The 24,464-nt window shown below is 46.1% G+C and overlaps 1 protein-coding gene across 3 annotated transcripts; it reads right to left on the bottom strand.

Moving 5' to 3' along the window:
• Nucleotides 1-730: 730 nt before the first annotated feature.
• Nucleotides 731-16,987, bottom strand: pomgnt1 (protein O-linked mannose N-acetylglucosaminyltransferase 1 (beta 1,2-)). 3 transcript variants are annotated; one of them, XM_060066705.1, is made up of 22 exons: nt 16,918-16,987; nt 16,455-16,682; nt 16,228-16,348; nt 15,967-16,082; nt 15,126-15,191; nt 14,919-15,032; nt 14,246-14,363; nt 14,038-14,136; nt 12,728-12,855; nt 12,019-12,089; nt 11,505-11,580; nt 10,978-11,061; nt 10,772-10,813; nt 10,176-10,234; nt 7,963-8,035; nt 6,273-6,401; nt 4,858-4,983; nt 4,681-4,745; nt 4,476-4,520; nt 3,946-4,081; nt 3,138-3,247; nt 731-2,669 (listed from the first exon to the last, which is right to left on the bottom strand). In XM_060066705.1, the coding sequence occupies exons 2-22, from the start codon at nt 16,572-16,574 to the stop codon at nt 2,588-2,590; spliced, it is 1,980 nt and encodes a 659-aa protein (XP_059922688.1). In that variant the 5' UTR covers nt 16,575-16,682; nt 16,918-16,987; the 3' UTR covers nt 731-2,587. The 3 variants fall into 3 exon arrangements, with proteins under 3 accessions (XP_059922688.1, XP_059922689.1, XP_059922690.1); XM_060066706.1 differs by having other exon boundaries at nt 12,728-12,849; XM_060066707.1 differs by having other exon boundaries at nt 16,246-16,348.
• Between the last annotated feature and the right edge of the window lie 7,477 nt (nt 16,988-24,464).

Raw genomic sequence — 24,464 nt, 5'->3', positions numbered from 1 at the left:
CACACACACACACACACACACACACACACACACACACACACACACACACACACACACACACACACACACACACACACACACACACACACACACACACACACACACACACACACACACACACACACACACACACAGTTATTTCAAGGTTCAGTCAGCAATCAACAGAAACCTCAATGTATAGCGTGTATAGAGTGTCAACTACACTTCATGGAGAAAATCTGTTAGCCTAGGTTTGTAATGTCATAATCCTAATATTGTTAAGTCACAAAAACAATCCTTTTTTTTGGCCATATTCATATTTTATGGAAAAACTCAATAAAAAGTAAATATTTAGACAAAATTATTGTGTCTGAATATTTCCATTTAGAAACGCAGGCTGTATGTTAATGCCAGAAGGAGTTTTCCTGGAGCATCACGAGTGTTTCTGGCCCCCCCAACCGCTCCAGAGTCCTGGTGAGCGGGGGCCAGGCGTGGAGAGGTGGCGTCTCTGGGCTCGACGGTGGTTATGGAAATCCTCCGCGCTGGGGGGCATTTGCATCCATTTCCCTAGCCACATGCGCTTCCCGTCACCGTTGCTTTGCCCTCTCCGGGGAAATCCGCAGCCTTGCATGACGCCGTACTAATAGAACACCTTGGTTAAGAATAAGGAAAGTTCCAGAGTTTAGGCCTATATCATGAATAATATTCAAGATAATAAAGTCTAAAAAGGAAAGAGCACCACTGCAAGATATTCAAAAAATCTTTTATTTTTCACGGTAGAAGATATTGGAACTCGCATCCATGTCAAGATGTCTTCCATGGACTGCTTTGATTTTCTAAGACGCGCCAACGCTCTGTTGCGTTATCACATCTAACCACACTAAGGTCTGCCGCGGGCCCACTTTGCGACAGTCCTTATCAAACCTGATAGCACTCAGAGATTAAGTGGCCAAACTCGTTAATAAAAACAATTAAACTCAAACCCAAAATCAATTAATTTCACAAAAGGGTCCATTAACATAATGTCGTACCAACCCACCGTAGTCTGAACAGTGTTACGCACCGAGGGCAGTTAAAACATACTGATCTTAACGCTCCTCAAAATAATAGAAATAAACACAATATGAAGAAATTCAGTCGCTCCAATCAGTCGCATGACAGTGGAGACGTGCGAGTTAGATGACGGTTTGTAAAGTAATTTCAGACGGGCTGGAGCTGACAAGGCTGAACCGGCTCTCTGAATGGAATCCACGACACGTGGAGTGGAGAGGGCAGAACCACAGGAGCCATTATCACACCAGATTATCACACCAGATTATCTAGCGCTGCTCATGTTCAGCCTCTCTATCCTTATTGGCTGTTATCATCTCCCCCCCCCCCACCCATAAGAATGCCTTCCCATTCCTGAACAGCCGGCCTACATCCTTTGTGCAGAAATAGGCCAGGTAGAAAGCTGAGCCAAATTGTTGGCTTTGAAAGTGTCTGGTTTGTATTATTTCTCTGACAATCATCCTCAGCTTCAATACTCAATTCAACGTCCTAATCGGTCGCTTAATACCGAGTCCAACTTGACGTGTTCTTTTGTTAACATTTAAGCAATGCAACTTCACAGAATAGATATGGGGAACAAAAAGAACAAGTCAAAGCGTTGCCTTAGGAACAAAGGAAACATGGGCGGTACCATGTACCAGAACCCCCCCCCCCCGGGTCAGTCTCCCGCCCAGTACGGGGTCTCCCTCTCCCGCTCTCTGAATGGTTTAGCCCACGAGGCCGTACCAACCCGGTACCATCACTGCAAACGCCATGCGCTGGGAAATCTGGTGAACCGCAAAATGACGATCCGTGTCATGTTTAATCTCCCCCCCCCCCCACCCCCCCCTATGAAAAATATATCTGCATGTCTATACATTATTTCATTTCTGTAAACATTCTTTAAAAATGTACGGATCTCAAGTAGTCAATAAAAAATGAAGTAGATATGGATAGATACGAGTAAAATAAATAGAGATAATTTAAACCGTATGTACAGACTGGACTCGACGTGCCGCGGTCCACAGAGACAAGGGGAAGGAAACGTTTAAAATAACGGCAAGAAGTCACACGCAGGACAGTGCGTCACACAGGGGGGGCTGGAGCCAGGGGGGGGGGGGGGGAGAGGTGGGGGCCCCCTCTGAGGCTGTGGGGGGGTGTCCTCTCCTCTGCCCTTTCCCACCCATCAGTCGATGGCAGAAGGGCGCGCTGCACGTCAGCCCGCCGCCCCCCGCCCGCCGGCGCCCTCAGAAGTCCCGGAAATGTTAACCGATACCCTCGCGGCCCCCACGACCCCCTGGTGTGGACCGAGCGGTGGGCGTTGGTCAAGGCGTCCATCGGGTGCCAGGAGCCCCCCCGGCCCCCAGGGGGCGGCCAAGGGTCTGTCGGAGCCACGCGGGGACACTCCTGGAGCGGGGGGAACCAGGGGGGGGGTTCTGAGCAGGGGGGTTTGATGAGTTGTTAAGGCCTGTGTTGGTAAAGGCTGGGGGCCCCGCGGTGGAGCGCGGCGTGCGGGGGTCTGGGCGGGGCCCCGCGGTGGAGCGCCGCGTGCGGGGGTCTGGGCGGGGGGCCGCTGGCCTCACATCTGCTCCACGGCCGCGCCCTCTTCTTTGGGCGGAGGCTCCAGGTGGATGGGAGTGACGCTCGCTGGCTTCTTGAGACTAACAGATTAGAAGAGACACAGACAGACAGACAGACAGACAGACAGACAGACAGACAGACAGACAGACAGACAGACAGACAGACAGACAGACAGACAGACAGACAGACAGACAGACAGACAGACACACAGAGAGGGACAGAGAGGGACAGACAGACAGACAGACACAGACAGACAGACAGAGAGACAGAGACAGAGACAGACAGAGACAGAGACAGACAGACAGAGACAGACACAGAGAGGGACAGAGAGGGACGGACAGACAGACAGACACAGACAGACAGACCGAGAGACAGAGACAGAGACAAAGAGAGACCGAGAGAGACACAGAGAGAGAGAGACAGAGACAGAGAGAGGGACAGACAGACAGACAAAGAGAGAGAGAGACTTCAGCTCTTGTCGAGGCTCTTAGACAGACATTGCCATTTAATGGGTTTTCAGTGTTGTGCCCGGCGGCGGCGCTGCTTACGAGTACGGGGAGACGGGGAAGGCGACCACCAGCACGTGGTTCCTCTTCCTGAAGAGACGCCACAGGCCGCCGTGGTTCCCCCTCACGTCCAGGTCCCACACGTGGAGGCACTGAGGGAGAGGCAGCCGGGTCGTCAGCCCTCAGGTCCCAAACCGCCCACCTCTTCGCTCACCCATTGACCTCTGACTCCCTTTGAGGGGTATAAACTCCAGCACGGCTGTTTATAAAGGTTGGGTAATCAACCGACGTTAAAATGTCTAGTCATCCGTTTTTCTTTGCGTTGATATTAGCAACAGAAAGACGTAAAACAAAGTGGGGAGACGTTGCAGTGACTTCCTGCTCTTTTAGAGTATCTGCGGGTTTCAGCAAGTCAAATTGAAGGCTATTTAATACCACCTTGAATGAAATTTAAGACCAAAAACACGCGATGGTGGGGGTTGGCAACAGATGCGGGCCAACTTCAGAAACGGACGTCTTCCAGCCAACTGTCCTTGAACTTGCACCTACCCATTGTCACAGACTAGCTAGCAAGCACGCAGATAATCGTTTATATATGCAGCTAGCAAGGAAGAAGCCTCTCTCCATGTACTTCCTGAAAAGTCCCACGAGAAAAATAAATAAATAAATAGTCCTACCCCGACAAATTTAAGACCTTGAGTTACAGTATTTAAGACCAGCATATGACATATGTAACGAATTTAAATTTTTAAATTTAGAAACATGAATTTAAGACTTAAGACTTTTTAAGGATGTGCAGACACCCTGTCTTGCTCCCTGTCCCCGTCCTGCGGCGAGGAGGCGGGCCTACCTTGGCGAGCTCCGTCCAGGTGTCCGTGTCCGTCTCCGTGTCCATCTTGATGTACATGATGTAGGTCTTGCCCTCAGTGTCGGGGACGAAGGCGTCCTCACACGGGTTCCTGCTGTGGTCCAGCAGCTCCGCCTCGCTGGGGGAACACGCAGGGATCCACTTAGAGACAGTATTCTATCGGCTACAGGGCTGAGGGTGGACCTAATATCCTGGTTCAAAGTAATTTGAACCTGGTGCATTAAAACTAGTTAGTGTTGGGATGATCTGCATTAGAACTAGTTAGTGTTGGGATGGTCTGCATTAGAACTAGTTAGTGTTGGGATTATATGCATTAGAACTAGTTAGTGTTGGGATGGTCTGCATTAGAACTAGTTAGTGTTGGGATGGTCTGCATTAGAACTAGTTAGTGTTGGGATGATCTGCATTAGAACTAGTTAGTGTTGGGATGGTCTGCATTAGAACTAGTTAGTGTTGGGATGATATGCATTAGAACTAGTTAGTGTTGGGATGGTCTGCATTTGAAGGCTTACTTCAGCAGACTCTGGATCTCCACTTCGTACGCGTCCTGCTTCAAGCTGAACAAACAAAGAACACAAACCCGCGTTAGCCTCCAACACCTCCACAACAACCTCTCCTGACAGAGTTATGAAGAGCGATGTGTAAAGGTTGAACCCTGAACCCAAGTGTTCACACACACACACACACACACACACACACACACACACACACACTCACCCTTCAACGTCCTTCAGCTGAACGTTGGGCACCGTGTTGAACTTGTGTTTCTTGAAATAAACCTCCTGCAAAACGAAGGAGGCGGAGCAACAGGTGGGTCAGCAGGACGGGGATCCACGGGCCAATGGGGGGGCCAATACATACACAATACATAGTGTGTTGCTGGGCAGTCTTTACGTGAAAGTATCCGTTCATGTTCAGGCCGATGATGCCGAAGTGGTACGAGCGCGACACGTCGGGGATGACACACTCCCGCCCCTTCCTCTGCTCGGGCATCCGCATCCACATGTCCCAGTCCCACAGCTGGGGGGCACAAGCACAGGCCCTTATACGGTCGTAACATCCACATGTCCCAGTCCCACAGCTGGGGGGGCACAAGCACAGGCCCTTATACGGTCGTAACATCCACATGTCCCAGTCCCACAGCTGGGGGGGGGCACAAACACAGGCCCTTATACGGTCGTAACATCCACATGTCCCAGTCCCACAAACACAAGCCCTTATGGATCCATTGATTATTAAGTTGAAATATACGATAATGCCCGGATACCACAAGTGTTTCATTAATCACCTCTATCGGTCGACCTCTAGCACAGGACTTTCGGTACGGTGCAGATGTGTGACGCTCTCTGGCAGAGGCCACACCCACCCACCCACCCACACCATCATGGCTGGCGGCAAATGCAAACCAATAACCACAGCTTGACACGCCTCTGTTACCGTTCATGTCTGGACACTCATGTCTGTTGCCTCGTTGAGAGAGAGAGAGAGAGAGAGATGTGCACATCCTGCTTAGTGATGAGCTTTTACCTCATTCTTTTTACCCAAAAAGGCAGCTTGTATCCTTTTCAAATGCCGAGCCGGTGACAGCTCATCTACACAGCGAGGACCTTTGATTGAATGTAAATGCAGATTGTGAGCCTGTGCGGATTTGGTTTTATTATTTCTGATGTGGTTGACTAATTTCAGTTCTGCTGCAACACTTTTAATTTATAACAACCTTCCCTAGCTTATAGCTGGCTGATATCTAGGGCATTTCTAACATCACAGCTCTCAGCGTCAGCACCTGAAGAACCCGATATTGAACTTGAAAAAACACAAAAGGTAAAACTAGCCTGCGATTGAGGGGTAACACGGTGGGATTGTTCCCCTGGGCTCCAGGTAACGGAGCACTTAATTGCAGCGATACGGAACACGTTTGATGACCCAACGCATCGCAACACTGTACACCTTTCTGAAAACCGCCCATTTAGAATATCGTTTACTGCCTTTGTTCAAAGCCTGCTGTATAACTGTCCGATCACATTCAGTGAACGCAATGTCTGTTTCTTTCAAATGTGTGCTGGAAATGCCACCATCCAATGAAAGGAGAATTGTAAAACGCTGCCCTTTTCTAATATAGAAGAGTACTCCTCGAATGAGTATCGTGGAAGAATGCGTCGATGGTTCCAACATTTTCACAAACCTAAAACTGTGACCTAAAACATTCAACATTCAGTCGTTTTAGAAGTGTTGACGTCCGGCTAAGACAGAAGCCCAGACAAGCCTCTGAACGGACCCGGTAGGATGAGCTGTCCCTGACGGGGGCTTACCTTCTCGGGGGTGGGCCACTTGGGCTCCAGCTCGTCCTTGTAGAGGCTCTTCTTCAGCACCCAGCCCAGGCCTGGCATGCTCTCCACCCTGTAGAGCAGCGCGGGGTCCTCCGCCGTGTGCTCGTAGCCCTGCAGACCGACGCGGACAACCGGAGGGTCAGAACTAGGCTGGGCCATTCATCCGATTTCGATCTCCGTTTCGATTTTAGCGTCAAACTATCACAAAATTAACATAATCTAGGATTCGATTATCATTTTTTTATTATTTATTTTTTTTCGTTTTTTTAGAACAACTGGATACATATCTGCACATTATTTTAAATTTCAACATTTTCTTTTGGAACATTTTGTGTATTTTTTAAAGGGGAAATTTCAAAGTTCTCAGTTACAAAGTGTTTTTGAGAGAGACATGCTGAATAAATACATCATGTTTTCAAACTCAAAAAAAATAATAGTTTGAATAATCGTGATTATGATTTTTTCCATAACCGAGCAGCCCTAGTCAGATCCAGAACCTGCTGCATGGAGGACACAGCGGGTGATCAACATCTCAGCTCGCCTCTGAAGTCATTGAAGTGGTGGAGGAGAGAAAAGTAGGGACGAGACGACAAAGATTAATAGGATAGGGCCGGGGGGTAAAAAGAAGAGGAAAGGATTCTGAATAAAACCCATTGTCTTCGCAATAGCCAAGCCTAACATTCAAAGGAAGGAGCTATAGACGATCCCCTATCAAAGGGTCAACCTTCTTTACCTTCCACTCCTATGTATTTCTCCAAATATTTACAGGAAAAATTATTTTTTTCATAATACAAACATCATTTGTATTATTTATTCACACGGCACCGTCCGGGGCGGGACTCTACATGTGAGAGGGATGTATTTCTACATTCTAGCGATGATATGGGAGCGGTATATGGTTGGTCCAGAGGGGACCAGACCGCCAGCGGACAGCAGGGCTCCTGTGTCAGAGGGGAACCCGATAAGGAGGGTCCTCCTTCTGCCCCCGGTCCCGGGACCAGCCCCGAGACCGGGGACAGGACCCTCCTTAGTGCCGGTTCAGCCCTCGTACAGCTTTGTGGAGAACACAACTCGGTGTACAATTACTGCCACTTTACCGGCTAAAGTATCAGGAAAAGTACACAGAAAACTGGATAGTTGTTTTGCATATTGGTACCAGCCTAGATCCCTCCCACTGTCTCTGCTTCTCAAGAAGAACAAGTGAATAAAGAAGGTGAAGGTATCAGGTCTCTCTTGCAGAGAGGCGTCCAACATCAAAGACACATGAATAAATAAAGATGAAATTAGAAATGTAAAGATGCTTTTGTTTTATTCACTACAGTAGGGGAGCTTGTGCCCCCAGCACATCCCCCCCCCCCCCGTCACCTGGTCGTTCCAGGCAGAGATACAGTAACACCCCCCCCCTCACCTTGTCGTTCCAGGCAGAGATACAGTAACACCCCCCCCCCCCCCCTCACCTGGTCGTTCCAGGCAGATACAGTAACACCCCCCCCCCCGTCACCTGGTCGTTCCAGGCAGAGATACAGTAACACCCCCCCCCCCCCTCACCTGGTCGTTCCCCCCCCCCCCCCCCCCCCCTCACCTGGTCGTTCCAGGCAGAGATACAGTAACACCCCCCCCCCCCTCACCTGGTCGTTCCAGGCAGAGATACAGTAACACCCCCCCCCCTCACCTGGTCGTTCCAGGCAGAGATGCAGTAGAGGCTGTCGTCCTCGTTCAGCAGATGAACCGTCTGGCTCAGAAAACTAAGAGAGATAAAACAGTGTTCAAACAGAGCTGCAAATGGGAGACATTTTATTAACAAGTATTTATCATAGGACAAAGATGTGTTGTGCACAAATGTGCAATATACAGAGCAAATCAGGGGTTATCAATTATTTATTTTTTAAATCCCATTATGGACACTTTCATATGGCTCTAGATCTGATCCATCGCTGGCGATGCAGACACAATGAACCATCAGAGTGAGATCTGCTGCTGGCTCATCTCTTAACACAGTGCATGTAGCAGGGCTGTTAATAGAGCCGAAGCTGTTCCCTCTGCAGCGTTCATCTCTACAGCTCTCTGATTGTTAACCCCAGAGAGCAACACCAACATCGCCACTTCACTCATGTCCACGGACTGCTTTGCAAATATTATTTTTTCTGTTCCTCATGCATGATTGCAGTTCATGCATGTTCTGTTGTTGACGTAATCGTGCTTTTATGCAGCCTTTCAGGGCAGAATCAGTTGATTCTTGAGTCAGATACGAGTCACTTAAGAAAGCAAAAGGTAAACCGTTGAGAGATGACATGCAATGAGTAGGTCTTTAAAACATTCTAAATTCACTTTGCTACGGTCTATATGGCAGTCTATGATTTATGCACTTCTTTGAAAAGAATTAACCATCTAAGATAAATTTCTCATGAAAAGTATACATTTCGCTACACAAACATTTTCATCAATACATATTCATAATATTCCAATAAATAATCGTGTGTGTTTCTGTGTGCATGGACGGGTCACTGCGCGGATGGCTTCAGAGTGACGGGTATCTGGGTATATTGGATAGGGCAAAAACAGAACATCCCAACGTTTTAGTTTAAAGGGAACTCTCCTGCATAAAAAAGCTGTCCGCAGAGATGAACATTAAAAAGATGTATATCTAGCAAGCCCTTCTCTTCACGGGTCAAGCTTTGGTCTTTCGCTGTGCATTAAAATTGAATGCCAAAAAACGAATTTCACAGAGAATGTTTACTGAGGTAAATGGCCTCACGGATGAGTCAGGTGACAGCTGGCAGTGCTTCTGTGCTTTTTAATGTTGTTGTTTGTAAGAGGGATGGGGGCTTGGCACACGGAGGGGCTGCAAATACATTTCAAAGAGATGGCCGCGCAACAAAAGACAACAGGTTCTCAAGAGGCTGCGATCCCTGCAGAGATACTGCCATCTAGTGGTGACTCGTGAGTGTCATTCGGAAATTATGTCTGAATATTTAACTACAACTTAACTTAGGTCAATCTGTTCAGGTTAAAAACACAGACGGCAGAGAAAATGACTAAAAAGAAGACATTTGAAACATCTATTTAGGCGAGAGCTGCATGGCAACGTGCCTTGCAGAACCAATCAAAATTCCTTAGGGCGCCCTAACCCATATTGTTGCAGAGACGCTGACGAAGAAAACTCAAAAAGTTTGTCCCGTTTTGGCTCTTAAACAAATGTCCTATAATGCCGTTCATGTGAAAAGCACCTGATGAAAATTGTCTCCTGGGAACAGCTAAATGACCTATGGTACCTTTAATGTGAGAAGCACCTAATGAAACTTGTCTCTTGGGAACAGCTAAATGACCTATGATACCTTTAATGTGAAAAGCACCTGATGAAACTTGTCTCTTGGGAACAGCTAAATGACCTATGATACCTTTAATGTGAAAAGCACCTGATGAAACTTGTCTCTTGGGAACAGCTAAATGACCTATGATACCTTTAATGTGAAAAGCACCGGATGAAACTTGTCTCTTGGGAACAGCTAAATGACCTATGGTACCTTTAATGTGAAAAGCACCTGATGAAACTTGTCTCTTGGGAACAGCTAAATGACCTATGGTACCTTTAATGTGAAAAGCACCTGGTGAAACTTGTCTCTTGGGAGCAGCTAAATGACCTATGGTACCTTTAATGTGAAAAGCACCTGGTGAAACTTGTCTCCTGGGAGCAGCCAAATGACCTATGGTACCTTTAATGTGAAAAGCACCTGGTGAAACTTGTCTCCTGGGAGCAGCTAAATGACCTATGGTACCTTTAATGTGAAAAGCACCTGGTGAAACTTGTCTCCAGGGAGCAGCTCATCAGGTGAGCCGTGTGCCCGCGTCAGTAATGGAGCAGCAGTGTGTGTTTAAGCAGCCTACCTGAAGAAGTCGATGGAGATGTCCAGGTCCTCTTCAAGGACGATGGCAAAGCTCACGTCCTGATTGGACAAAACAGAGGATCACAACGCTATCGTAGATTAGAAACACTTTACATTAATGAACCATGAATTAGCATAAGTGAATGCATTAACATGCTCGAACTCAGAGTTTAATGACTATGGTCTAGCAATTATTTACTAATGTATAAATGAATTCCTTAGTAAACATAACCAGATTATTTAATACAGTTAACCCCAACACCCTAATAATGTAAAAATTCCTTTTAAAATAACATGAACACCATTTATAAACATTAAACCACATAAATCCATTAGTTAACTAACTAACAGTTTATCAATAATCTAATACTGCATGAACTAATGTTAATTACTGTTAAAACATCTTGTTGTAAAGGGTTACCTGGTAGGGAATAGATCAGAGCCACCGGGGATAATAAATGAAATAATGTCGACAGATGCAGACATTAGGAGAAGCCCCTTTGGCTAAACATCTCACTTATGAAATCACCGTAATAAATAAGCACCTCAAACAGGTTGGTAGTCAATGTGATGACTATCCTCTTGTTGACTACTCACCGGGTGCAGGTTGAAGGTAGCGGTCAGGCTCGCCTTGTAGTGCTGCGTTGTCACACCAAAAAAAGAAGGTTACTCTGATGTCATTTTGGAGACGATCTCTAAGCAATTTACAAAAGTGGATACATTTGATGACAAAAGTCAAAATAAAAGACTAAACAAAATGGAACGGAAGCACAACAGCCTCGGGTTGAACGTGTGTATCATACCTGGGACACTCTGGCGTTCTTGATGCTGATGGGCGTGTGCTGGACTCCCTTCAGGCCAAACAGCTCCACCACATCCATGGGCTCCTGACACACACACACACACACACACACACACACACACACACACACACACACACACACACACACACACACACACACACACACACACACACACACACACACACACACACACACACACACACACACTTTAACGAGGCTCCCAGAAGCTTCTCTGCTGTGGTTGAGGTCATTACATGCAAATATTACCAGTTTATTAAATATAAAAAGAGAAAGTCATAGTTTTAAAAGATAAAATGTGAAGAACCATTAATCACATGATCCTGCTCAGGTTTAAACCAGTAGCACAGCACAACATCGCCCCCTAGTGCCTCTGCCGGGTAACACAAGTCACTGCACGCCTCTGAGATATATACATGTTAAAGAAAGAAAGAAATGTAGATATATATATATATAATGTCCATCTAAGGCTTGCACAGGATAATGAGGAATACAGTATGGAGGATTACTTCATAATATCCATCGATGAAGACGGTGATCATCTGTGGATTGACACCATGAGCTGACAGAAGAGATCGCAGCATTCTGGAAGAATTCGGAGGAAACCATCGCACAGTTAAACTAGAATATCAAACTAGAAGTTAGAGGTTAAGGTAGTCTTGTTGTGTTGAAACAAAACAAATAAATGAGTGTGAAATACCTTTGAAATTCTGGGATTTTGATATCTAAGGATTTCTGTGTGATTGGCAGGATAGTGTCAAGGGATTACATGCAGGGGTCAAGCCTTCGACCAAAACGGTTCAATATACAACCATTTCATGTGGTTGCAAGGTAATAATAGTTTCACCCCAAACAATGTAGCTTACCTAATGCGCCACCATTAGATGGCTTGATTACAGATCATAAGAAAAGTGTATATTAGCCAATTAGTCTATTGGTCTATATTCGCGGGATTACAGTTGTTAGAGGATTACGACCAGTGAGAGCATTAATAATGATTGTATTATATTACTCTAGTCTTACCTGTAGAGATAGTTGGGTCTGTTCCCAGCAATCACTGCGACCGGGACATCGAAGACATTGTTGATGGGCAGCTGAAGAACAACAGAAAGAAAGAAAAGGTCTCACACCAAACAATGACATCACTAGCAAGCTGTGTATGCACAACATTCCTTGCAAGGTGTGTTATTCATGTGACTCCCACTATGAAAATACAAAAAGATTAACACAATCACTTACCATTACATAATGAACACAAGTTGTATCCCTGATGTACTAGACAGTAAAACGTAATACAAGAAAACAAGGCTGTATAGGCTCTATGAGAAGCCTGTTCTGCCAAAGCACAAATATAGCAACGACTTACGAAATCGATTCAAAGGCCCCACTATTCTATCAAACACAACCACAACAGTCCTGAAATGCCTTAACGGGGACATATTCTACCACCAGGTGTGAGTGTGATTAGCCTTACAAGTCGTTTAGAAAATCTGCCACATATGACATCATTAGTGGGTGTGTCCTCCTAGATCTGTGCTGGATAGATGAGCAACGTTTACTTCAGTCCACTGGGTAGACTGGTAGACTGATCTATCCAGCACAGATCTAGGTGGACACGCCCACTAATGATGTCATATGGGGCAGATTTTCGAAACGGCTTGTAAGGACTAATCACACTCACACCTGGGGGTATAATATGTCCCCTTTAACGAACGAAGCGGCAGAGGCTTACGGCGTCGGGGGTGAACTCGATGGGCGCCGGGTCCTTGCAGCTGCAGATGCTGCCGTAGCCCTCCACCTTACTGCAGAACAGCTTCCTGCGGCGGTTCAGCTCCGTGTCGGCCCAGCGGCACTCTGCCTCTGGGGGGACGAGGGGCACGGTGAACCCCAGTCAACCAGTCAACCACCGTCAACCACAGTCCACCGCGGCCCACCAGTCAACCAGTCAACTAGTCAACCACAGTCCACCACAGTGAACCACAGCGAACCACAGTCCACCACAGCCAACCACAGTCCACCACAGTCCACAACAGTCAACAACAGTCAACAACAGTCCACCACAGTCCACCACAGTGAACCACAGTGAACCACAGTCCACCACAGTGAACCACAGTGAACCACAGTGAACCACAGTCCACCGCGGTCCACCAGTCAACCAGTCAACCACAGTCCACCACAGTCCACCACAGTCAACCACAGTGAACCACAGCCAACCACAGTCCACCACAGTCCACCAGTCAACCAGTCAACCGCGGTCAACCACAGTCCACCACAGTGAACCACAGTCAACCACAGTGAACCACAGTGAACCACAGTCAACCACAGTGAACCACAGTCCACCACAGTGAACCACAGCCCACCACAGTGAACCACAGCCCACCACAGTGAACCACAGTGAACCACAGTGAACCACAGTGAACCACAGCCCACCACAGTGAACCACAGTGAACCACAGTCCACCACAGTGAACCACAGCCCACCACAGTGAACCACAGCCCACCACAGTGAACCACAGTGAACCACAGTGAACCACAGTCCACCACAGTGAACCACAGTGAACCACAGTCCACCACAGTGAACCACAGCCCACCACAGTGAACCACAGTGAACCACAGTGAACCACAGTCCACCACAGTGAACCACAGTCCACCACAGTGAACCACAGTGAACCACAGTGAACCACAGTGAACCACAGTCCACCACAGTGAACCACAGTGAACCACAGTCCACCACAGTGAACCACAGTGAACCACAGTGAACCACAGTCCACCACAGTGAACCACAGTCCACCACAGCCCACCACAGCCCACCACACACTGTCTGGTTGTGTATGGCTGGCCCTGACACCCAAGAAGCCTGGTTCAGAGTTCACCTAGACTGCATAGCCGCCCCCTCCTACCCCTCCAACGCACTTATTGTGCGTCGTACGTCCTGGCCCTTAACGTACGCACTTCACCAAACTTGCTTTTAGCATGAAGTAACCTTTGGTACCTTATGTACAGACAGACAGTCAGGCAGACAGACAGACGTATTCAGACGCACCTTCAGAGGCGGTGAGCTGCACCTCGGTCTTCAGCAGCACGGGGTCGCCCCAGGTGGACAACGCTGGGGACTTGGAGTGCTTCTCTCCGTATACCTGACCTGGACCCACACAAAGGTAGCTATGACACCAACTGAAGCACACACACGCATCCTAAAACACAGACACTCCTCCACACGAGAGGCTGAGGCGTACAGGCGCTCCCTTCACCTCCTTTCTTCACCACCAGGGTCCACATGTCCCTCCAGCTCAGGCTGAGAGACACCTCGCTCCCCAGGCTCTTCAGGAGGTTCTTAGCAGAGTCCTTCAGGTGGAACGTACCCTCGTCCTACGCACGCACACGCACACACACACACCCGCACACACACACAGGTCAATCATGTTACTGTTTTTTTTTCTGGCCTCAAAATTCAGTAAAACACAACAATCTCTACCAAATAAATGTCTGAGTATACAAACATACTTTTGTATAATCAATAAAAAATGACTCGACATGTAGACATGGAAAATACGTCATTAGCAGATTATAATAATAATATTGCAAAGACACCCTGACTTTCTTTATTTGGTGAGAGCTGATTTCTGTCCCTTCTATGTAGAGCCCCCACGCGGCCCGGCTGAGCGGAGAGCACCGTGTGAGACCTTGAGGCCCCACACCGACGCTCAGAACGGCTGTGGTGCTACGGATGAGTTCCACCCTGCAGTCCAGACCACACGTTGATTCACCTAGTTTCTCTTTTTTGTCAAATTCTATTTGTCCATGGCATTTTTGTAGTTGCATGTATTATAAGCTGTATGTTATGATACAAATATCATCATTTTTAAAAAGGGATCAACAAATACAATTGTTAGAAAATAAATACAAATAAGGAGGATGGCCGACCTTGATGGTGAAGATGAGGACGCGGCCTCTTGTCACCATGTTGAGGAAGAGGATCATGGCCTCGTCCTCATGGGGGGAGTAGGTGTCAAATATCCTCTTGGCCATCACGTGTCCCTGGGACACATACAGAAATCATGCCTTCATAGGTCCTTCTGAAAACGCCTGGGCCATAATACTCACACATTGACACTCAACAGAGACACTTACAGTCGCCTGGTTGAGAACGATCACGTGGATGCCTCTGCCTTGCTCTCGCATGTCGTCCTCCAGCACCTAGAAGAGGAGGCAGAGTTCCTCCGTCTCTTTTTGTTGTATGAACTACGGTCCGACAAACATGCCCCAAAGTGACCACCTGTTGCTTGGGCCCTCATCAATGATCTGCATCCACTACGAGTCTTAGGGGGACAGGACTCATCCATGAACAAGGCCTTTACACAGCATATGAACGAGGGCTGCACGATTTGGTGAAAAAGTCACATTGCGATTATTGTGGACAATATTGCTATTGCGATATAATAAACAAATGGTGTCATGAATCTACTTGCTTGGTTATCAAGGAAAATGCACACATATTACTGATATTTCTAAAATGTTTCTTCCTCAACTCAATCATAAAAACTTAAACTAGCATAAAACATACAAAAACTAAAAAAAGTGTACAGTACTTTTTTCAAAATAACAATATTTTACAAAATTAAATACATTTAAAAAAAACTTTTGCAAAATAGGCATTTCTGCTGTGCAAACGTGTTAGGTTTTCTCAATAGTACAACTAAATAAAATAAATATAATAAGAAAATACACATTTTCCGTCTTATACAAGGCTGATTTCGCGAATGCGATAGTGATTCGATTAATCGTGCAGCACTAATATGAACCATATTTTATGCTTTTCTCATTTGCACCATCAACTATTGACACACAGCCGATGCCATCAGCCAAGTAGTTTGTGCGGTAATGTTGTAATATTCCTTTTCGGCTTCTGAAATAAAAAAGGGCCCAGACCTTGAAGCTCTGAGGCCGAGTCGATGGGGTCAGTCGTACTCACAGTGGTTCCGTCCACGGCCACATACACCTTGGAGCGGCTGGAGTACACCTCGATGTCCAGGAGCTTGCGTCCACCAACAGGTCTGCGCGGTGTCTCCATGTTTGGCAACGCGTCCTCTGAAAGACCAGGCCAGCGTCCAAACATCACACACTAAGGCCAGGACCGCGTGCGGACCACTTTAGATGAGGGGACGTTTAGCAACCCTCACAGAAGAAGAAGCATGACTGTGTAGTGAGATGTAGGATCTGCAGGGGTACTAACTGAACATCTGCTGCTCACCATACGCCAGCGCTGCCTCCTCCTCATTGGCTGCTCTTCTGGTGTCCAGAATCAGCTTGATGTTGACAATCACAGTGATGAGCAGAAACAAGACTGCACCAGCCTGCAAAGGGAGACACATTGCAGGATTAAGAATGTGTGGTTAATCAGCAACACATGTGTGCATCATAACATGAACCAACAGTTGGAGCGTGCTGCAGAACCATTACCTGACAGAAGCGGCGGATCGCTCGCTTGTTGGTTAGTTTGTATTTCCAGGCTAAGTAAAGGCTTCGTTGCTGGCGGGGGATGAAGGGCTTCGCTCGGGGGTTCGGGGTCCAGTCGTCCATCCTGGCCACCACCGCTCGGTTCCCTCCTGAGACTCGAACCTGCCGACAGCCTCTCCACCGGAGAGCAAGAAAACCCAATGTAGCGGCAGTCTCTGGTCACATCGTCACCTAAACGAAGACATAGGAACACCGAGGTGGGCAAAAACGTTACGAATACAGCGAGCAGACCATACGTGGGGACTAGAGCAGGGCTCCGCACACAGCACCAGGGCAGCGGTGTGGAAGGTACAGTATGTAGCGGGTTATAGATGCTTTAAAAAATGAATGCTATGCGAGCAGAATAAGGACTTCATTCACAGCCCTCTCGGTAGATGTGTTGTGTTGTGTGTTATGGTCCATTTACCTTTGGATCTCTTCTACAAGACAGCTGCAAACCCGCTACATGCTGAACGTTTCCGGCGACAAAATATGACGTCACCCTTAAAGGGCCATCCTCCTTTTATTTTTTGCCACAAATAAAACAGTACAGGCCTACATCAGGCCCTCACGATGCCTAGTTTGACACCAATTGGAGAATGGCGCACTTATGTACAATTTATTTCAAAGCATAGCTTTCATCAAAGAGGTAGATTTGTTAAGATAAGATAATATGACATAAAGGGGTTGATTTGTTAAAGAAAACCAAAAATTTGTCACATCTGGAACACTCCACATCACACATCTACAGCCAGACTCTGACAATGTTTTTAACTCTCTTGTCCCAAAACATTTCTCAAATTGGGTAGGCTAGACCAATTTGGACGGATATGTTTTGGGATAAGTGGGTTAAAAGCATTGACAGAGTCTGGTTTGCAGATGTGTGTTGTGAGTGTTCCATATCCTGGGCTAGCTGAGCGGTCCACCCATGGCAGTGAGCTGAAGGAGCGGAGCAGATAGCCGGCTGGCTGAGGACGATGTGGGGGCCAGAGAAGGGGTGGAGGCCGGGAGACCGGAGGTGAGTGGGGGCCAGGTTGTTGAGGGCCTGAATGCGACCAGAAGTTTGTAATTTATTCTGCATTGGATCAGTGAAGCCGTGAATCATACCCCAGGACAAACATCTACCAAGTGTCACTTATTTTGCCAGCAGTCAGTTAGTGGTAACAACTGTGGATATTATACTGTGTATGCTTCCATGGTCTTAATAACCTGCTTATACCTACACAAGTGAGCTTGGTCGTTCAGCATACCAATAGACATACTAGTTTACAAAGATTATTGAGCACTCCAATAATTAACTTAACATAATTTTGAAGATATAGGAATACACTTATTGGACTATTGCTGGCGGGGGATGAAAAAGCCTACACTTAAAAGCCTACACTTATCAAACGCATTGCTTATAAGTTACTATTAAAATGTAAGATGGGGAAATGGTAAGACATATTCCTAGCCTATTTATGATAAGACTACTCATAATAAATATAACTATAATCAACTGTTGCCCTAATGGCTGCTAAAATCAGGGACCATCCAAATCTGTGTCTAGAAAATCTAAAATCCAAAATTTGTAGCTAGGGTCAGATTTGGATGTTTTTTCTTTGTGCTGTTACATAAAGCGTCCACATGAGGGCAGTCTGACTCCATTCAGAAGCAGATTCCTGGCGTCATTGAGAAGGCCATCGACCCAAGTCTCCTAAATTAGTCGATATTCAAGTTTACAGCATAGGCCTATATGTGTTATATCTTTATAGAATCTCTTTTGAAACACAACACAAAAAGATTCAACGAATGTATCACAGTATTATTGGGCCAGCCTCGGTATAAACTAAGGTACGATTATATCACAAGTAAACATCATCTTCAGGACTAGATCTAGGAGAACTTACTGAACTTCATGAAATGGTAAAAACAGAGATATTGGGCCAGGATTCGCTTGGTGAAATCAGATAAAAAATAAACCCATTTCTACTCCTCTGTACTCTCTCCTCCACCCCCTGGTGTTGGGGCTCAAGCTGTCTGAGTCCACTGAAAATTACATTTATTTTTTCTGAAGACAACGGGACTAAAACCTTTCAATACAAGTTGCTAGTGTGGTTAATAGCCTTGCATATTATTGCGCAAGCTTGGCAATGGACACGCAGAAACCTATGCACAACCTATGCAGTCTTTCTGTCGCGTGTCTGTAGATTGCTACGGAAAGCGGTTTTCGTTTTAGTCCAGGCAGGGTTGAAGGCGTCAGCCAAAAGAAAACATTTCCACGAGTCACCGGAATGGTCACCTCCGCCCCTCTGATCGTCACTCCAAGGTCACAGCCAGCCGTACCGCTTTGCCCAGTCTGATGAAACTGCAAATTCCGGCTTTGCCAATGTGTGTTAGTGTGTGTCAAAAATGAAAGCGATTTTGAATCATGGTTCTCCACTGCTATGCGGTCAAACATATTGTATTATTCCAATCTGTCAGTCACTCACGTCTTTGCTGTAACATTGCCACCTTGTATAGGGCCATCATTTGATGTTCAACTAGGCTATTCCTAAAGGTTGAAGGTGAACAGCGCACCAAGCATTTGTAGGCTACCGTTAATAATATATAACAGAACATCTGGAAGGAGGAATGATGGAATTATGCTGAACGAAAGCATTTCACTGGTTCCAGGGGTCTAACCTCATCATGTATTTAGTTTAGTTAACCTACAGGCCTGTGTGTTCCTGAAAGTTGAGATCGCTGATGCATTTCTCACAGAGAAATGTGCCGGAAAAAAAGAGAGGATGATGTGTGTCCGTGCAGCAGCAGTCCAACTCTGCTATCGGCTGGCGCCATTAACACCAGATAGACAACAGTGACCCTGGCTCAAGGCCAGCGTGTTCTGAGGACTCAGAGAATCACCGTCATCAGGGAGAAAGAGGTGCTGAGAGAATTCAATCACCGTTACTTTCTGACCAAGGACAAATGGCCTATTCCACTGCGTAGTTTATATAGACGTTTGCTGATATATACCTACTTATAAACTTCATACAAACTCGTACACACATGGAGGCGCATACATATAATACTAATTGTGTACTTCCCGACGATACATTCTTCAGAATGAAGACCTTTAGTTGGATTAGTTAGTTGCTTATTTAATTAGTTATTTAGTTAAAGGCAGAGGTATGACTGTAAACTATTAAATTAACCTAGCTATAGGTTAATTAAAACATATGTTTTGTTTTGGTGTGTTTTTTTTTCTTTGTAACCAATGGCTACAAACAATTTTGTTTCTATAAACATGCCATTGCCCCTTATAGTGTGGTGTGGTATTAAACAGCATGGCTGCTAATATAATGTTTCTGAAAGAGGGAGGCGATTCGGGGAGGGGAACAGCGAGTGTGTGGTAATAACAGCTCCGGGGCTATACGCACTAATAACAGTAATCAATGTGTCTCAATCGTTATGGCAAACTTCTATAGTATAATATGAGGGAAACATTACACAGTGACATTATGACAGTCCGATACTTAATTCACTCCTTGACTGAGAAAACCTGTCATTGTGGGGAGAATGTGCATCTCTCCGGACAGATGTCATAATCTGTGAGACCATTGATCCAGTTGTCCTAGCGTAGACGGACTCTGATTTGGAATACAGTGCAAATTGCTCGTCAAAGTATGGTATGGAACCACACACACATGCACGCTCGTTCATGCACGCACACTCACACATGTAGGCGATTATGAACACACATCACAAACAAACATACACATACACACGCACACACACACACACACACACACACACACACACACACAACACACACACACACACACACACACACACACACACACACAAAATATGAGTAAAGATTTTTGATTCTAAAAGACTATTCATACCCGCCCCTTGGCAGGGAAGGCATGCATAGTCTTTTAACTATTTACACAAGTTAATAAAATTGTATTATTTTCAACTATATTCTGGATTATATAAATAGATTTTCAGTGTGTTTAATGTGTATGCTATGGGGTCAGAGAGAGAGACTGGATGCTTTGACACCCTTCACTTTGTAGGAAAAAAGGTTGCATGATGAGTGAAGCTGTTGAAGGCCGGAGAGATAAAAGCAGAGAATAACCAAATCCCTCTCTCCATCTGTCTCCCTCTCTCTCTCTCGCTCCTTCTCTCTCTCTCTCTCTCGCTCGCTCTCTCTCTCTCGCTCTCTCTCTCTCTCTTCTCTCTCCTCTCTCTCTCTCTCTCTCTCCTCTCCTCTCCCTCTCCCTCTCCCCTCTCCCTCTCCCTCTCTCTCTCTCTCTCTCTCTCCTCTCTCTCTCCTTCTCCTCTCTCTCTTCCTCTCTCCTCTCTCTCTCTCTCTCTCTCTCCTAGCTTTTTTATTTTATTTTATTTTCCTACTTTCGTCGATGCATGCAAAAATATTGTAGTTGCTGTACGGCCACTGGGTATTTACCAAGGATTCAGCCCCCAGCTGTGACAACCCATCCTTTGCCCCTCTGGAACACGACGCCAGGCATTGTCCGTCTGCAGGAACTTCCAATCACAACATTACGCCTGGGACACAAAAACGCCTTTCGGAAAGTTTCAAGCACCCTCAGACACATCTTACAAAGCTTACAAATTCTATTACACTGTACAGCTCCGAAAAGATTTGGGTTAATTTAGTAAACACAGGGTCAGGGCTGCTGCCACTGCACGAATCTCAGAGAGCATAGGTAAGGTGTGTGTGTGTGTGCGTGTGTGTTGTGTGTGTATGTGTGTGGTGTGTGTGTGTGTGTGTGTGTGTGTGTGTGTGTGTGTGTGTGTGTGTGTGTGTGTGTGTGTGTGTGTGTGTGTGGTGTGTTTTATAGGAGAAACGCTGACTGTGAGAAGCGGAGCGTCTTGGCAGCTGCAGCGGTCCTAAAGCCAGCTAGTCTCTCCAGAGATAGCGCCTCTTTCTCATTTGCTGTGACCCCTATTTTAATAATAGCTGTGCATAAGTAATTTCTAAAAGGCCAGGCAGGCACATGAGTGCGGGCAGGGGGGGGGGGGAAATTAAACTCATTTTATCTGTGAGCAGGTGGATTCCTATTTATCATTAACATGCATAGAATTTGCACAATGTTATTTCTTGCTGCTGCTACTGATGGAACGTCATCCAAATAACGTCGGAGGAGGGTCGGCCCTTCTTTTTTTTTTGCTTATTCCGTGGAGTGAAATTCATAGATAAAAGAGCCATGGGTTTTTTCAACCCATTTTCTGCAAACGGAAAACTAATTCTGGGAAGCTCCTTATTACAGTACTGTCTCATTTGGTTTGCATTAAAAGGGGGACAGGAGCGACATTAGGATTTCTGCCAGATTTCCACAGGATGCTCCAACATCCTCCAATATATCATTAGTACCCCCCCCCCCCCCCCCCCCCCCCCCCCCCCCCCCCCCCGACCTCCACCACCCCCAACCTCACTGCGGCCCTTTCTCTTCTAACTGCCATTTATCTTTACTCATTATTGGCCCAGTAATAAAACCGGAATAAATCGACTTCCTGATTTAGATCCTATCAAAACATTGGAATATAAATGTGTCATGTTCAATGCACGATATTAAGATTAAAAATGGCTGGATATTCCATATGTTATTTCAGCATAAGTCGACAGTCATTTCATTTGTCCAATTTTTAATTAGGATTGTACGTTTAATTTGTTATGGATTTAAAAAATATTTTTATTTTTTTTTTACAGCTTCATTTTTTTTTCTGGGTTATTTTAAGAGGGCGGGGAATTGTTGGCGGAATATACACATTTGGTAAAAAAAATAACAGCGCGGGAGCAGCAAACCAGTCCAAGCCACATTCAAGTGAAACGTCTTCTGCTGCTAAAGTCAAATTTTCCACCGCCTCGGATCCTCTGGTCTTTATTTTGCTGTCACCCTGCGTGAGTGGGGCCCCATTGTTGTTGCTATGTTTGTAGAACAGAATCCCACGTCACGGGCCCTGGTTAAGGGAATCACAGGAGATACGGGCTGAGGAGGCTTACAGTCATTCACTGTGTTTACTGCGATGAGAACAGAGATGGTGTGGGTGTGTTTGGGTGTGTGTGTGTGTGTGTGTGTGTGTGTGTGTGTGTGGTGTGTGTGTGTGTGTGTGTGTGTGTGTGTGGTGTTGTGTGTGTGTGTGTGTGTGTGTGTGTGTGTGAGAGGTGGGCGTGTGTGTGTGTCTCATAGTTTTTTCTCGTCTCTGTCAAATAGCATCGCTGCAAGTGGCAGCCCGTGGCTCTGCCAGAGAGCCAGGCAGTCAGGCAGGCCGAGCAGGCAGACAGTCAGTCAGCCATTGTTTTGTAATGTGTTTCACTCGGCTAGCGCTGATCCTTCTAAGGTACTTTACCACGCCCATTGTTGTCTAAGTATGCTATTTTTCTGGCCTGGGCACCTCCACTATAGAACGGGGAGGGTTTTCTTTGCTTCAAAAGAGGAGGTTTGTTACAGTCAATGTCATGCTAATCCCAGTATGTGATATGTATATGTGTCAACACTGAGAGCAAGAGACACAGAGAGCACGGGAGAGAGGAGAGAGAGAGAGAGAGAGAAGAGAGAGAGAGAGAGAGAGAGAGAGAGAGAGGGGGGAAGTGAGAGAAGGGAGATATGCGTCTTAGAAGAGCTAAGAGAAAATGGTGGGAACGATGGGTGAGAGAGTCGGATTGACTGGCACTGCTGTATTCATGCCTCGCTGTCCTTCGTGACACCAAATTATGTTCATCAAAGCGAGAAACCAACCTAATGTATAATATAAATATATAATATAATGCTACCATGTCGTTAGGCCTTCTCCTCCTAATACCTCCCAGATCAATGTCGGCGTGACGCGGGTCGCGTAGCGCCTTCACGCGGACCAACAACAGACAAACACCTCAGGGGAGGGAGGCCCAGGGCTCAGGGTCTGAACTATTCACAGTCACTGTTAACAATAGAAAATATAATAGTTTTGAGTAGATGAGAATATAGACAATACATTGTGTTGTAATTGGATTAAAGGCTTCAATTTAAAACAACTCCAATTAACGCCAACAAACTCCAATTAACTATTTAAAAATTACAAATAAACATTTATTCCCCTGAGAAAAACTGCTGTGTGGGACAAATCGATACCTAGACCTTCATGTGATCTCTTGATTATTTCTGGTGAAACTATGCATATTTTCCGTGCGCTTGCAGTGCCTTATTAATCTTTGAGAGTATTAATAGGCCTAGAAATTGAACCCTGACCCTTCCGGTAAGTAGATTATAAACATTTATTATAGCATGTTTTCACAATATCCTGCGCAGCATATTGCAAAAACTTCCCTTCTAGCACTGAGGAAGATCATAGTTAATTCAGCTGCGTTATGGTAATGCAGCGGACCCTATCATTCCCTGCATCATACATACTAACAAGCTTAGGATAAGCCCAGCCGGAATGGTATGAGGCTGGAATGTCTGGAACCAGCACAGTCTCTGCCACCAAATCTCCCTTCAGCAGAAACCAGAAGGGTGATTCCTGTGCTTAAAATTAGTGCTAGTGCATATTTTTACATTTTCTGCAAGGAAGGGATGTTCGGTATAATTGTCAGGCGAGAAAAATGCACCGTATGTAGAAATAAAAAAATATAAAAAAATAGAGGAAAGCAAAACTGGACTTGAGAGCGTTAATCATCTAGGAACTGTGAAAAGTCGATAATGTGCATTAAGAGGTTTATGCACAGTGCAGAGGTAAAGCCTTGCCTCATTGTTGACTCATTTCAAGACGCCAGCATCCTCAACTTCTGCACGCCTGCCGCTGACAAACGCCGGCCGTGTTCAGTTGGTGTACTCGGCACTTCTCCTGTGTGTGTAAACCTGGGCTGGATCTGCCATAAGCATGTTATACCTCAGGCTCATCACCAGGCCCGTGTGATCCCAGGCAGGGCGGCAGTACCCGCGCGACAACACGCTAAATCCTGTTTGTGTGTCTCGTCTGCTCTCAGACTCTTAGACTAATCTA

Source organism: Gadus macrocephalus, chromosome 12, assembly GCF_031168955.1.
Source record: "Gadus macrocephalus chromosome 12, ASM3116895v1".
NCBI lineage: Eukaryota > Metazoa > Chordata > Actinopteri > Gadiformes > Gadidae > Gadus > Gadus macrocephalus.
This window is presented reverse-complemented; position numbering and strand designations above follow the sequence as displayed.